The 12,542-nt window shown below is 41.6% G+C and overlaps 1 protein-coding gene and 1 long non-coding RNA gene across 2 annotated transcripts in view; both read left to right on the plus strand.

Moving 5' to 3' along the window:
- LOC139722590 (C3 and PZP-like alpha-2-macroglobulin domain-containing protein 8) overlaps nucleotides 1–7,319 on the plus strand; it is a 53,787-nt gene extending 46,468 nt beyond the window's left edge. The window contains exons 30-39 of the mRNA XM_071633893.1: nucleotides 300–520; nucleotides 921–1,082; nucleotides 1,564–1,626; nucleotides 2,507–2,706; nucleotides 3,197–3,284; nucleotides 3,924–4,104; nucleotides 5,700–5,817; nucleotides 6,505–6,740; nucleotides 7,091–7,240; nucleotides 7,291–7,319. Of these exons, the coding sequence (XP_071489994.1) occupies nucleotides 300–520; nucleotides 921–1,082; nucleotides 1,564–1,626; nucleotides 2,507–2,706; nucleotides 3,197–3,284; nucleotides 3,924–4,104; nucleotides 5,700–5,817; nucleotides 6,505–6,740; nucleotides 7,091–7,240; nucleotides 7,291–7,319 (1,448 nt within the window). The remainder of the gene's footprint in view (nucleotides 1–299; nucleotides 521–920; nucleotides 1,083–1,563; nucleotides 1,627–2,506; nucleotides 2,707–3,196; nucleotides 3,285–3,923; nucleotides 4,105–5,699; nucleotides 5,818–6,504; nucleotides 6,741–7,090; nucleotides 7,241–7,290) is intronic.
- Nucleotides 7,320–7,356: 37 nt separating this feature from the next.
- On the plus strand, nucleotides 7,357–9,226 carry LOC139722523 (uncharacterized). The gene is made up of 3 exons (XR_011710285.1): nucleotides 7,357–7,471; nucleotides 7,715–7,746; nucleotides 9,138–9,226. It is a non-coding gene; the product is annotated as an uncharacterized lncRNA (long non-coding RNA).
- The last annotated feature ends 3,316 nt before the right edge of the window (nucleotides 9,227–12,542 follow it).

Genomic DNA, 12,542 nt, shown 5'->3' on the forward strand with positions numbered 1-12,542 from the left:
CATATTTTTTTTTAAATAATCTCTATTCAACCGTTCCTTGTTGTCATGTGACTCATTCACGTGATGTCATAACTGAACGTTGTAAGAATTATGCTTATTTTGAGCCTTCTAAATGAAGTCAAACCCACACCAGCACTATCCAGTCCTGTAAGTCTCATTATTATCAGCCTTTGAAAGTGATCAACACCTGCCGAGGTTATCGTTAAACCATGTTGACATTAATGTGACATTGTACATTGAACCGATTTCTTTGCATGTTCTGCTTATTGATGACCAGTCCCTCTCACCATATTTTTAAGGTGGCATGACCTACTGGCGACTGAGTGACCAGCCCTTAGAAGCGTTGCCTTTCTTCGCCCACATGGGCAACATCAAACAGACTGTGACGTCAGCCGAAGTAGAGATGACGGCATACGCCCTTCTAACCTACACGCTTCTCGGCGACATTGCCTACTCACTACCCATCGTCAAGTGGCTCACCCAGCAACGGAACTCGCTGGGCGGCTTTTCCAGCACACAGGTACGTTTTGTTGTATTTTTCGTTGTTTGTTTTGATTGTGGGACGTCATGACGTTAAGGACGTCGTTCCAATCCAAGGTATGCTCAATTTGTCTGATTTTCAGTGTTGCTTATAGGAATATTCAAAGCAATTAATGGCACAATGCACAAACAAGTAAGTCCACTTTCAAGTTGGTTACGTAATTGAATACGCTGAATTCATGGCCAATCCTTTGTCATAAGCCACCCTTACTGCTAGGAAAAGCTAGAATCAACAGAAATAGTGGTGTCAACGTGGCAGTAACGTCATTAATGACGGTAGCCAACAAAGAAAGTTTCGTACTATTCTCAATCGCATGCCATGTACAAAGCGCCTTCATAGGGCAACTCCTAGTGTCTGCTTGAATATTGACTCTTCTCAGGATACATGCGTAGCTCTGCAGGCCCTCTCCGAGTACGCCACCCTGGCCTACGTGGGCCATGTCAACCTGAACGTGACCCTGGCCTACACCAACATCCTTGACGCAGTGGAAGAACACTTCTACCTCAACAACGAGAACAGCAAAGTTCTCCAGGTCATGGAGGTATGGAATCTCTTATGACTTTAACTTTGAAACATCTCACGCCATCTTTAGAGTACATTGCAGTGTGTGTCTTTTCCACGGAGAGATACAAGAACAGACAACATTACCAACAAAACTTGACCATAAAAACATCATTACAAACAAGAACTAAACCGGGCCTATTGCCACCTTTAATAGTGCCAGTAAGTTATTACAAAGACACAAAAACTGTACGCACATACACAATATCTAAATAAGCTGCTTTTATCCTTGTTGATTACACTTTTATTCGTTTTTCAGTATTTCATTCTACTTCAAATGATATTTACCGATGTTAAGGAATATTCCAATTACTGCCCTTAACAAAAACAAATTGCCCCATCGCATCACAACCACATGCATAAGTTAACGAAAAGGTGAAGTGATAACGCAAAGTAGCATTTTTTTTTCAAACCATGACAAAATACCGACTTCATGGAATAATCTTTTTCATTCTCTTCAGATCCCAGCTATGTCACATACACTGTTCATTGGAGCTGTAGGGGAAGGATGTGGTCTGATGCAGGTAAGAAAATAAAGTTATACCTTTTCTGGTTAGGAACATAGATTATGATGCTTTGCATTGGTTCCGTCCATCCCGGTAGGGTCATGATGTTATGATGTTAGTGTTTACTAAGAACGGCGTCTACAGTGTACTGAAGCAATGCTAAGTTTTAGTTCTTTTTTTTTGGGTGGGGGGGGGGGGGGACTGGGACTGTATCCTAGAGGTTCATGAGGCGAGAGTGTCATGCCGGATCCTATGGTTTAAACGATTTACAGACCTTGACGTTTTCTAAATTGCGCGCTACCATATCGCAGATAAAGTCTTCCGTTTAACCGCCATGCAATCACAGCTGGTTTTACTAGAATGAGCAGTGTTGCACGAAAGCCCTGTTTCAACAGACCTTACTCCGACAACGTCGTTACAACGTCCGGAGAATAAAATCTATCGCCTCGGGCAATAAAGTCGTAGGAGAAAGCGAGGAGTACTGTTTTAACAGACACACACCGAAAACCTTCATGCGCGAATTCCGGGGTGTGGTTACAATCCATACACGTGATTAGATACCGGTGTGTCATTTTGTTTGGACTATTGCGCAAACGTGTTGAGTGTATCAAAGAAATGTTACCGCAAGAGCGTTTTAAGAAGGGTTGTCGGGTTTATATCGGGGTAATTATCCTAGTTGGCTATAAGGGTAGAATTTGGCAAAGTTTACCGCGACAACTTCGGAGCAAAGATTGGCCGGCCATTGTCGCGGTAACTCTGGTATGAAAGTTTCTGTGAAAACGAGTCATAAGTGCCTCCGGAGCATCACTTCCTCCAAGATAAAGGCTCAATTTTCAAGACTAGTTTATACGATAAGTTGTAATGCATTGATCAATTTATCCATCCGCCGATTCCTTAGGTCGACATGTCGTACAACATCCCTGACCCCAGCAGCAAGGAGGCCTTCAAGCTCAACGTTAAGATGTTAGAGACGGCCATAGCCGGCAACCACATGACTAGGAGGCGGCGGAGGAGTTTGGTTGGAGGAGATGGAGATGGAGCGACCAATGAGGTCGGCGGTCACCATGACTACCGAGTCAGCATGGAAGTCTGTGCCAGGTAGGAGACCCTCTTCGCTAATTCTTTTGAAAAATTAAACAAAGTCATTCATGTATTACTCGTGTCCGTCAATACAGCTGTTCAACCAAACATTAATATCTGAAGAAAAAAATATATCACTGAAAACTTAAATTCATGTGAACCCACGGGGACAGGAACACTTTCCATCTGACACTCCTGTAGTTGTTACAGTAAGTTATTGAATGGTTTGTGAATGACAATACGATGAATCTGTTTAGCTTTACCGTCACGACAATAAATGATGATGTGTCAGCAATCACAGCAAAGAGAGTGTATTGGATTTATGAAGAAGCGTAGTATTCACACCATCGCGCTGCTTCCATAATTATGTCCAATCCGGGAGGAGACGCGTCGTGAACATTAGCGTCGGAGAGCCATTATTATAGTGCTCTGCAGTATACAATATGAGACGACACAAACACTACCCGAACGCACTGATAAAGACCCGTTATCTGTTTATATATTTCAGGTGGCTCCATGCAGGTTCTTCTAATATGGCTGTCATGGAAGTGGCTCTTCTGTCTGGCTTCTCTGCAGACATCGAGAGTTTAGAACGGGTGAGTGATGCTACTTGGCTGAATTGGTATGAATCATAAAATGTCACGTGCAAAATAGTCACGTTCCTTGCACTGCGATGACAAAGGTATTTACGAGTACCTTGGGATTATATCTCCTATTTGAGTATCAGAGATGGGGAACAGAATAAATGTCATAGAAATAGGGACTACTCTACTGCTCGGCAAGAAAATATATCCTGAGACACAGTCGATGTATTATGGACGGTACAAGGTTGAGAAAATAAATGTGTGATCTGCTAAACCTTTCATTGTCTTGTCCAACCTCAATAATGGCTGATAATGTGACAACCATATTCATGGGTAAGTATTGAGACTCTTGGATGAAATGCCAACCGTTTTTATTGTTACGCAAACATCGACATACTCTTTATCCGACTCCGACTCCAAAAGAAGTTCCCGCGTAGACATATGACGACGCTAAAACAAACACACACACACACACACACACACACATCGCCGTATCTGCACAGTGCGAGCGAACTTTGCCCAAATTGCCTCTCTCTGGTCCATGATCAAGTGGTTCCCTTCCTCCATAAAAGCCACTCAGTTTCCTCTTTATGTCCATGCCCATGCAAAGTCAACTTACTTATTAGTGCCTTCTTTTTATCCGTCCATCAGCTGACCCTAGACAGACAAAACAAGCTGAAGCGCTACGAGATCGACGGCCGACGGGTCATCCTCTACTTCGACGAGATCTCCAGCCAGTGCATGACCTGCGTCACCTTCGACGCCTACCGCGACTACGTCGTGGGCAAGATGCAGGCCGTGCCGGTCAAGGTCTACGATTACTACGAACCTCGTAAGTTCAAAGGTCACGAAAACTCACTCATGACACGGTAGCTGTGACTAAACACTACAGATACTAGGTGTTTCAAAAAACATTTCCCACTTTTGATTCTTAATAATTCATAAACTATATATCAAATAACACTGTCATTGATATGAGTGATAGCTGAATACTGTACAATTTGATTGAAGGTGGTTTAAATATGAAAGCATATATCAGTTTCATGAAATCCATGATTAATTTCACAGTTAGGTTCCAGATTTTGCTCAATTTTCAACCCTCTGTACAAAATTTCACTTTGCACAGGGGTCAATGGGTGTGTATGGGAGTGTGTGGTTAACACCCTGACAATGGTCCTGAACAATGGCCAGGGTTTGAATGCTTCATTATTCATTCATGAGAAATTCCACTGTCACAACTAGTCTTTATTCAGCCTCTGGCAGTATCTGAGTAAAGTCAAACATCTGCCGATACTGTCTTTGAGTCGCGACAGTGCTCTCCCTACTTCTGAAAAACGAAATTACAATGAATACCTTCTGTTCTATCGTAAACAAGGTGAAAAGAAGCAAAGAAAATCAATTAGAGTATACACTTGTGTATATGGAGCCTTAAACAAATCTACTGTGAAACAAATCGTCCCAATGATAAATGCTGCTGAACTCTTTACCAAAAATGATCTCTTTTTATCGAAAAGGCGAAAATTTGTCAGACTATTTAATTAGTAGACAGTTGTATAAAAATGAGGAACTTTAGATCATTTATGCTTAATTATATCCCAAATTTAGTGATACATGTATGTGAAGCAAAATGATTGCCAGCTGGAATGAAATGTGGTGTTTGCAAGCACATGGAAACATGTGCTTACTTTTTCCATGTACATGCATTTTACCCTTTACCGTGCATGAATTCAGACTAGCAGTGCCCAGGGCAATCAATATGAATTATTGATTAAGCATTCATGTGCCAGGGAGCGCGAGACTGACGCCTAGTGAACAGGTGGTTCAGGCATGTCCATTGTTCAGGGCCATTGTCAGCACACACTCACATACACATCATCGCTTTCTGTGTAAAGTTCATTTTTGTACAGAGGGTTAAAATTTGACCAAAATCTGAAACCTTACTTCAAAATCAATCTTAGATTTAATGAAACTGATTTATGCTTTCACATTCAAATTACCTCCAACAAAATTGTACACTATTCAGCTATTACTCATATCAATGACAGTTTTATCGAATGAACAGTTTTAGAATTATTAATGATCAAAAGTGGGAAATGTTTTTTGAAACACCTGGTACTAACTGTGTTATGATATGAATCTTTCGTCTTCGCGCTGTCAAGCAATTCTTGCCCATGCTGGTTTGAGTGATCATTCTATTTACAATCAACAGATTCAAGTATAAACCAGAAGTATGTAAAATACAGTTGTTTCATTAAAACAAACGTGATGCCCTTCCCTAGTGCTTGTCAATGATACCCATACGCTTCACAGACCAACATGATTCATCAAATATTTGACAGCATTATTTTGATAGAAATAATTTCATTTATCTGCTTCCTTCAGTTATCGAAAGTTGACATCACGATCTAAACTGACCTTCCGCCCTAGATTACGAGGAAACTCGGTTCTACAATGTGAGCAACGCCAGTCCTCTTGCCCGGGAGCTGTGTGAGGAGGAGCACCCAGACTGCAATCGAGTCGACGACCAGCCAGCAAGCAGGGAGGAGACAGTCGGTGGGTACATGGAGCTTCCTTGTCACCCTCCTCCTCCCATTTCCTCCATGTCCATGATTTGCTTCTCCACTTTCCTCCTTGCCTCCTCCTCCTTTTTCTTTTCTTTCTTCTTCTCCTGCTACTCATTGTTCTCATCCTCCCGCTTCTTGTCATTCTTATGCTCCCTTACTTTCTTATGTTTTTGTCTCTTTCGTCATCAGTTTCTCCTCCATATTCTTTCTTCATCCAACGTCAATCGCCTTCTCCGTTTCCCCACCTCATTCTTCTCCTCTTTCGTTCTCGTTGTTGTTTTTTTCTTTCTGCGATATTACAATGTATCCTTTGTAATATTTCGCTTTAGTTCTGGAGAGGGTCAAACATGATATACCATGTAATAGGTCACATATATTTGATATGACACAAAAAGGTTCACCTTGAAGTGAAATGCTTCATAACGTTTATGGAGCCTTTATACATTTGGAAGTTAGGGATATGTTATCAATACATTTGCATGATATTTATAAGTACTTTGACGGAAGGCGTGACCACAAATTCACAACAGGCCTCTGAGCCAACATCCATTCACTAAGCACCTGCTTAAGTGGATTCGCGTAGTGTGTGATTATATGACTGAACAAGCTCAACGTTCAGTTGTATAGCATGTCCAAATGCATTTCCCAATTTTCCGTCATGATTACTTCGTACCTATAGTGAATAAGAGCAACGCGGATGACGACCTGTGTAACACCGTGTTCAGCGACTGCCACAGCCCGGCCGATCAGCTCCGCTGCGGTTGCCACCGATCCTGCGAGCACGAGCCCGGGTCGCTCATCTGTGGCTCGGACGGCCACGTGTATGACAACTACTGCTTCATGGAGGTTGCTGCCTGTCAGCTGGAGCGACCAATCAGGGCTGTCCCCCTGTACATGTGTCCAGGTACGTTGGTCTCACTTTACTAACGAAACTACCCTATCCATTTGTAATAATCTGCTGGTATATAGGCGAATGTGGAAAGACCGGGAAAATGCGATAAAATTCATTTTGTATTATTCTGAACTGTGAAAGGGGATAACAATGGTAAATCGGTTGCTTTGAATAGCTCAGAAGTTCGAGCATTAATTGCCTCCAGACAGACATTTTATTGTAATGCTGAAAGCAATGTCATTCAAGTCTAGCAGTTTTATCGTTTGAAGTATCGTGAGATTTGATGAACCGCTAGGATAAATGATTGCGAAAGGAAGCATGATAATACATTCATCCTCTTCTGTACTGACTGATATATGCAGACCGAGTTCCAGCCAATCAGGGCAGACGAAAGGGGGAGACAACGTCCGAGGGCGTCCCAGTTCGTCCTACCAACACAGGTGGCATTTTCCCAGACCGTCCCAGGGAAGATGGTGATGTTGGTGGTGGTGGTGTCGGTGATGGCGGTGATGGTAACCAGGAGACTACCATTCACCTCCAGCACTCCACGTCTTCCACGGAGCAACTGCAGAGCAACAGTACCGCGGATAACGACACTGTCGGCAGCGACTCCTCGGAGTATGGAGGGTCTGATTTCTCGTCCCTAGATGCCGTCCTGGAGGGTTTGAAGATGGAGATCAATGGGAGCCTGGTGGCGCACTTCTGGCCCGCAGAGGACATGGGTGATAAGGAGCCAGATGAAGGTAAGCTGACAAGGTCTTATCAATCAACAGTACAAGTCCGTTCAAGTGATGATAAGTGTAGTATAAGAAATGTACGATCCAGTACCAGAATGGAATTGGAATTGAAATTGGAAAATAAGGTACATGTATTCAATTGTTTTTGACCCCCTCTGATGTTTATGGAATCTCTTGTTGATTTGGTCATTATCGTTGAAGTCAAATGCTCTCTTTTTCTCTTTCTTTCTTTCTTTCTCTTCCATACAGTGCTGCATCAACCTGTGCTTCCAGATTTCCAAGTGAGTTTCAAACAACACGAATAGCTCTCTTCCACTTTTAGAGTATTTTTTTCTTTCATCGTGCAAGCCGCGCCTTCCTGGCTGTAAGGATAGGAAGGGCAATCCTATCTATCCTCAACTGTTGATATGTGTTTACAGGGGATGTACAAGTGAGATGACACAGGAATTCGGGCATAAGGGCAATAATTAGTTTGTACAGTTTTGAAGGGGCACTTTTGGGAGTAATTCCAAGTGCACATTTTTGGATGCTGTACCAGGATGACATTAAAAGATGAGAGTAGTTGACATGTGCACGTTTGTTCAAAACTCACGCCTATGCGTGTGGGTGTCCGTTTGGGAAGGAAATAAACAAAACAAAAAACTTGCATGATTCTTTTTCAATACGAAAGACCCCACAGGGTACTGTATCGTTCTGGTACGAGGTAGTGTAGCCCAATAGAGATACAATGTATATATCTATGTGCAGCCCCTTAAAATGTGGTTGTGTTAACCCTAACTTACCTGGGGGGGGGGGGGGGGCATTATCCCCCCCCCCCCCCCGACGAATTCCGCGACCATTTTTTTTTGACCGCGCCGCTCGCTGACTTTTTACTTCCAAGTCTCACGCAACTTTTGAGACCAAATTTGTCGCGCCCGTTCATACCGTTCCGAAGCCACGCCCCTTCAAAAAATTTTCGTCAACCCCAAAATTGCTCAAAAACGTGATTTTGTGTACAATACAAATTGTGTTTTTTCAATTAATTCATATAAAGATTCATATTTCTAATTTCATCGCTGAAATAAATTTATTTTAGTATAATTATGCTTCTAAAGATGTGTACGACAAATTCTGCTGAAAAAACAAACAAAAGTTCGAAAAAACAAAGAAATACATAAAAAAAATGATAAAACAATGAAAAACATAAGAAATTAATTTTGACACTGAATTTTTTTTTTACTCACAAATGTTTGGAATGTCACTAGGAATATCTACACCAAAAATCAGCATTCCATAAGCTTTTATAAGCCAATTACAGACGAAAAAGAGGTGTTTGCATATATTTGCATAATTAATTAATTTGAAATAGAAAATGCAATTTTTTTGAAAATTTAACTTGACAGTCTTGTAGATTACATCCGGCTTTATGTTCATGCAAAATTTTGCGGCGATCGCGCGATCAACGGCTGAGATCTGACGGGGGGCCATAATGCCCCCCCCCCCCCCCCCCCCCGCCAGCAATTCAAGCTTGCTAAATAGCCCAGGTAAGTTAGGGTTAACGGTGTGGACAGGCTCCGTAATGCATGATTGTCCACGTTATTATAATTTTTGGAGTGAATGTGAATGAAGTAGCAGGCAATGCACTAGTTGTTCTTGTCTAATTCTTTTCTTCACACATAATTCTATGTCACAGAATGACGAGGTTCCACTGGAGGCACAAACCAGCATGGGTATTACAGAGGAAGACGACGGAGAGCTAGGTTCTAGGGATGTGAGTCCAGAGGGGGTTCAGCTACCAGAATCCTCGTTAACCGCCCTCAATTCTTCCATACCTCGCGCACCAGAGGACACACAAGCACCGGGGTTACAGCCTTCCAGCAGCCCGGTGTCTGTGCAAACTGGGTCATCAGAGACCAGAACAGGAACCGAGGATGGCGTCACCTCAGATCTTGGACAGCCCGCAGTGGGGAACGCTGGCCTGGGAGACAGTCGCGAGCCAACAGGGTCTGATCCACGCCCTCCCAGCAGACCAGTGTCGAGACCACTGACACCACTGGAGCGGAGCATCTCTCTGAGTATGCACGGTGTCCAGTCCGGCTCCACTCCCGAGCAGCAAAGTGTGGAGGATGTCGCAGATGGCGAAGTTGACCCAGTTACCATGGAAACTGCAGTGGGTGAGGTCGAGTCAGCTACCACAGACCGCGGGGCCGAACAGGTTGGTAGCGGACATTCTCAAGACCCACAGCCACCACCCAACTTCGAAGTACCAGTGCCAGCGATGAAGACAACGCCTGAACATCGGCACCACCACCACCAGCTTCCTCCAGAATCATTCTTTTCGAGAGGCATATTTTCCGGGAGGCGAAAAAGGGAGGCACGATGAGGACACCAACAAGGGTGTCAGCGGGACGAGATTTTGATTGCCGCTAGGACTACTGAGCCGTAGTGTGGTGGATTAAAGCAAGCCAAAATCCTTAAACTGATGGGCGTTCCTCTCCTCCCGTTAGATAATACAGCTCAGGGGCCATCAAGCACTCAGAAGTGGATATCTTCCCCTTACTGACAGAAATACACTCGAGGTATTAAACGGTTTTGTTTTTTGACTTCATTGATCCGCTGGTCTTATTGATGCCTAGTGTGGTAGTGGTGGACAATCGTAACACTTCGACAGTTCGCCTGTAGAGAACCATGTTGGCGTCGACTTTTTGGGATTGGTTTAACATTCCCCTTCATTCTACAAGTCCATTTGAATTTAAAAGAAGTTGCGTTTCTCCTTGTTCTATTTGTTCTTTTGTTTTTAGTTACATACTACCTGACTCAAAGGGGAAAAAAACATTGTGAAGTAACATTGTACTTATATAGGCCAACAATAAATGTCTTTCTGAAAATCCTTATAGTATCTCAGACTAGAAAGGTTTCTCTCCGTATTGGGATCCTTATAAAAGGATGTCATTGTTGAAGTGACACCGTTCTTATTCGCCCTATCAAACGACCAATACGTTCTCTGACCGATGCGTAGTTCTTGGGCAATGATGAACTTATTTAAAGGTAAATGATGACGTGAAGCAGAATCTGCATTTCACCAGTTTATGAAATAATTTCAACTTATCAAACTATACTGGACTGACAGTTATCATTCATTTCACGTCGATGATTTCACGTTAACACGGGAGAAAGAATACAATAATTGTATATCATTACCATATGTGATATATTTACAGGAAACATTATTCATATATTACTATGATTAAATAGTTCGTAGGGATATGCATATCTTTGTTGTTATTTTCGCTGTTCGCCCCTCCATCTTTGTTTCTGACGTTGGTTGTACAGATATTATGCATTTTGATGAAACAAACTGATTATGTTTTCATGCCAGAAATCTGGAAGGGTGCTCGTTTTTGTTGAGACATCGGAAGTAGTTTATATATGTACTTATTTATATTTATCCATGTCTTTATTTAAGTTACTTTACCAGTATTGTCGGTATTACAGGTACAAAATCAGAGGATAGAATTAACATGGCATCTACTCGTCTTTGAATTCAACGTATAGAATTTTCCACTGCGAATGTTATCACAAAAACAAGAGAAAAGTGAAGCATTGCCTTACAGTGGTTATATCAGGTAATTATACACGTATATTACATGTATAAGCAACTTCTTACGGGAACACGCCTAAACTGAATAAACTCGAGTATTAGAAAATTGTGTTGATTAATATGTTAGTCAATGATGAGAAGCTCATCAAAACCCTAAAATACCCGTATGGATTATGTCCCAACTTCCAAATATACATGTACACGTAATATCGTCCAAGAGGAGAGACTTTCTATCAGTGATAAAGCCATGAGGGTTATATCACTACGGATATTGGTGGATGACTGTAGGCTTGTAAGCCGTTCTTCGTTATATAAGATACATTTTTTTGTGGTTGTAGTGTCTACATCCTGAAAACTGTGGCTTTATTGATGAATAGCTTTGAAAGTCATATGAAATGCAACCATGTTAATTGGAAGAAAAGTATAAAGATATGATGAGTCGAGGTTTTAATCGATGGCAAAGTCCCTTGTGGTGATATTGTCATAATGTATATATGAAGGAATAGTATGTAATACTCTTATGTATGCAAAGCTGGTTATATCGTCGTTACTGTTGTCTTGCATGATACAAATCGTGCTCTCGAAATGACAAATACTTAAAACACCTGGCGTAAAAAGCAAGAATTTCACACAATAATTGTTCATTGTTATCATCACAATCACAGTCAGTTTTATCAAGAGTTCAATTTTTATTTGTGAGTCATTGATTGAAGTGGGCAACAGAATTAATATGTGTACTCTAGATTGTGCACAAGCGTCAGAAATTCAACATTTCTGCTTAAATGCAACCTGTATGGGACTCGTATGTCGTGTGATTTTTTTGTAATTATCACATACAAAAATTGTGGTATCGCATACTGTGTGCATGCCCATCACAGACACTCCTGAATAATTTCCTTCGCAGTTTCTAATCTTGTTGACGCCTTGCGTAGACTTCATTTCAGATTTTTCCAGTTTTTCAGTTTGTACATTACTAGAGTAATGATACTATTATATTGTAATTTGTTTTCTAATACCTCACTTTATTATCCGTTCAATAAATATATTTTGTACATATGTGATGACTTCTTTGTTGCCGTTATTTTTAAATACATGTACATGTACACTCATATAAAGATTTTCAAAGCACTGCAGCAGTAATGCTTCACAATACGGCTCTACCCTCCCCGACAAATCACACGTGTATACACACGCACCAGGTCACTTTCTATATTATCACTCCAAGAAGTGACAGTACATTTTAAAACATCTGGATGATCTGCAAAATGTGTTAACTTGAAAGCTTGAATGGCATCTTGAAAGGAAACAAACACATTAGTTATAATGGAATTTGAATAAAATAAAAAATGCTGTAAACTCTTTTGGTTTATTAGCAGTAATGGGACAGAATCAACCATATAGCTGACATCCATCTAATCCAAATGCTACATCAAAGAGTGTTTTTTTTTTCTTTCTTTCTTTCTTGGGGGGGGGGGGGTAGGGGGAGTGGTACAGGGG

The sequence above is a fragment of the Diadema antillarum genome, unplaced genomic scaffold (assembly GCF_040938485.1).
Source record: "Diadema antillarum isolate AM-2024a unplaced genomic scaffold, OU_Dant_1.0 scf00000167, whole genome shotgun sequence".
NCBI classification, from domain to species: Eukaryota; Metazoa; Echinodermata; class Echinoidea; order Diadematoida; family Diadematidae; genus Diadema; species Diadema antillarum.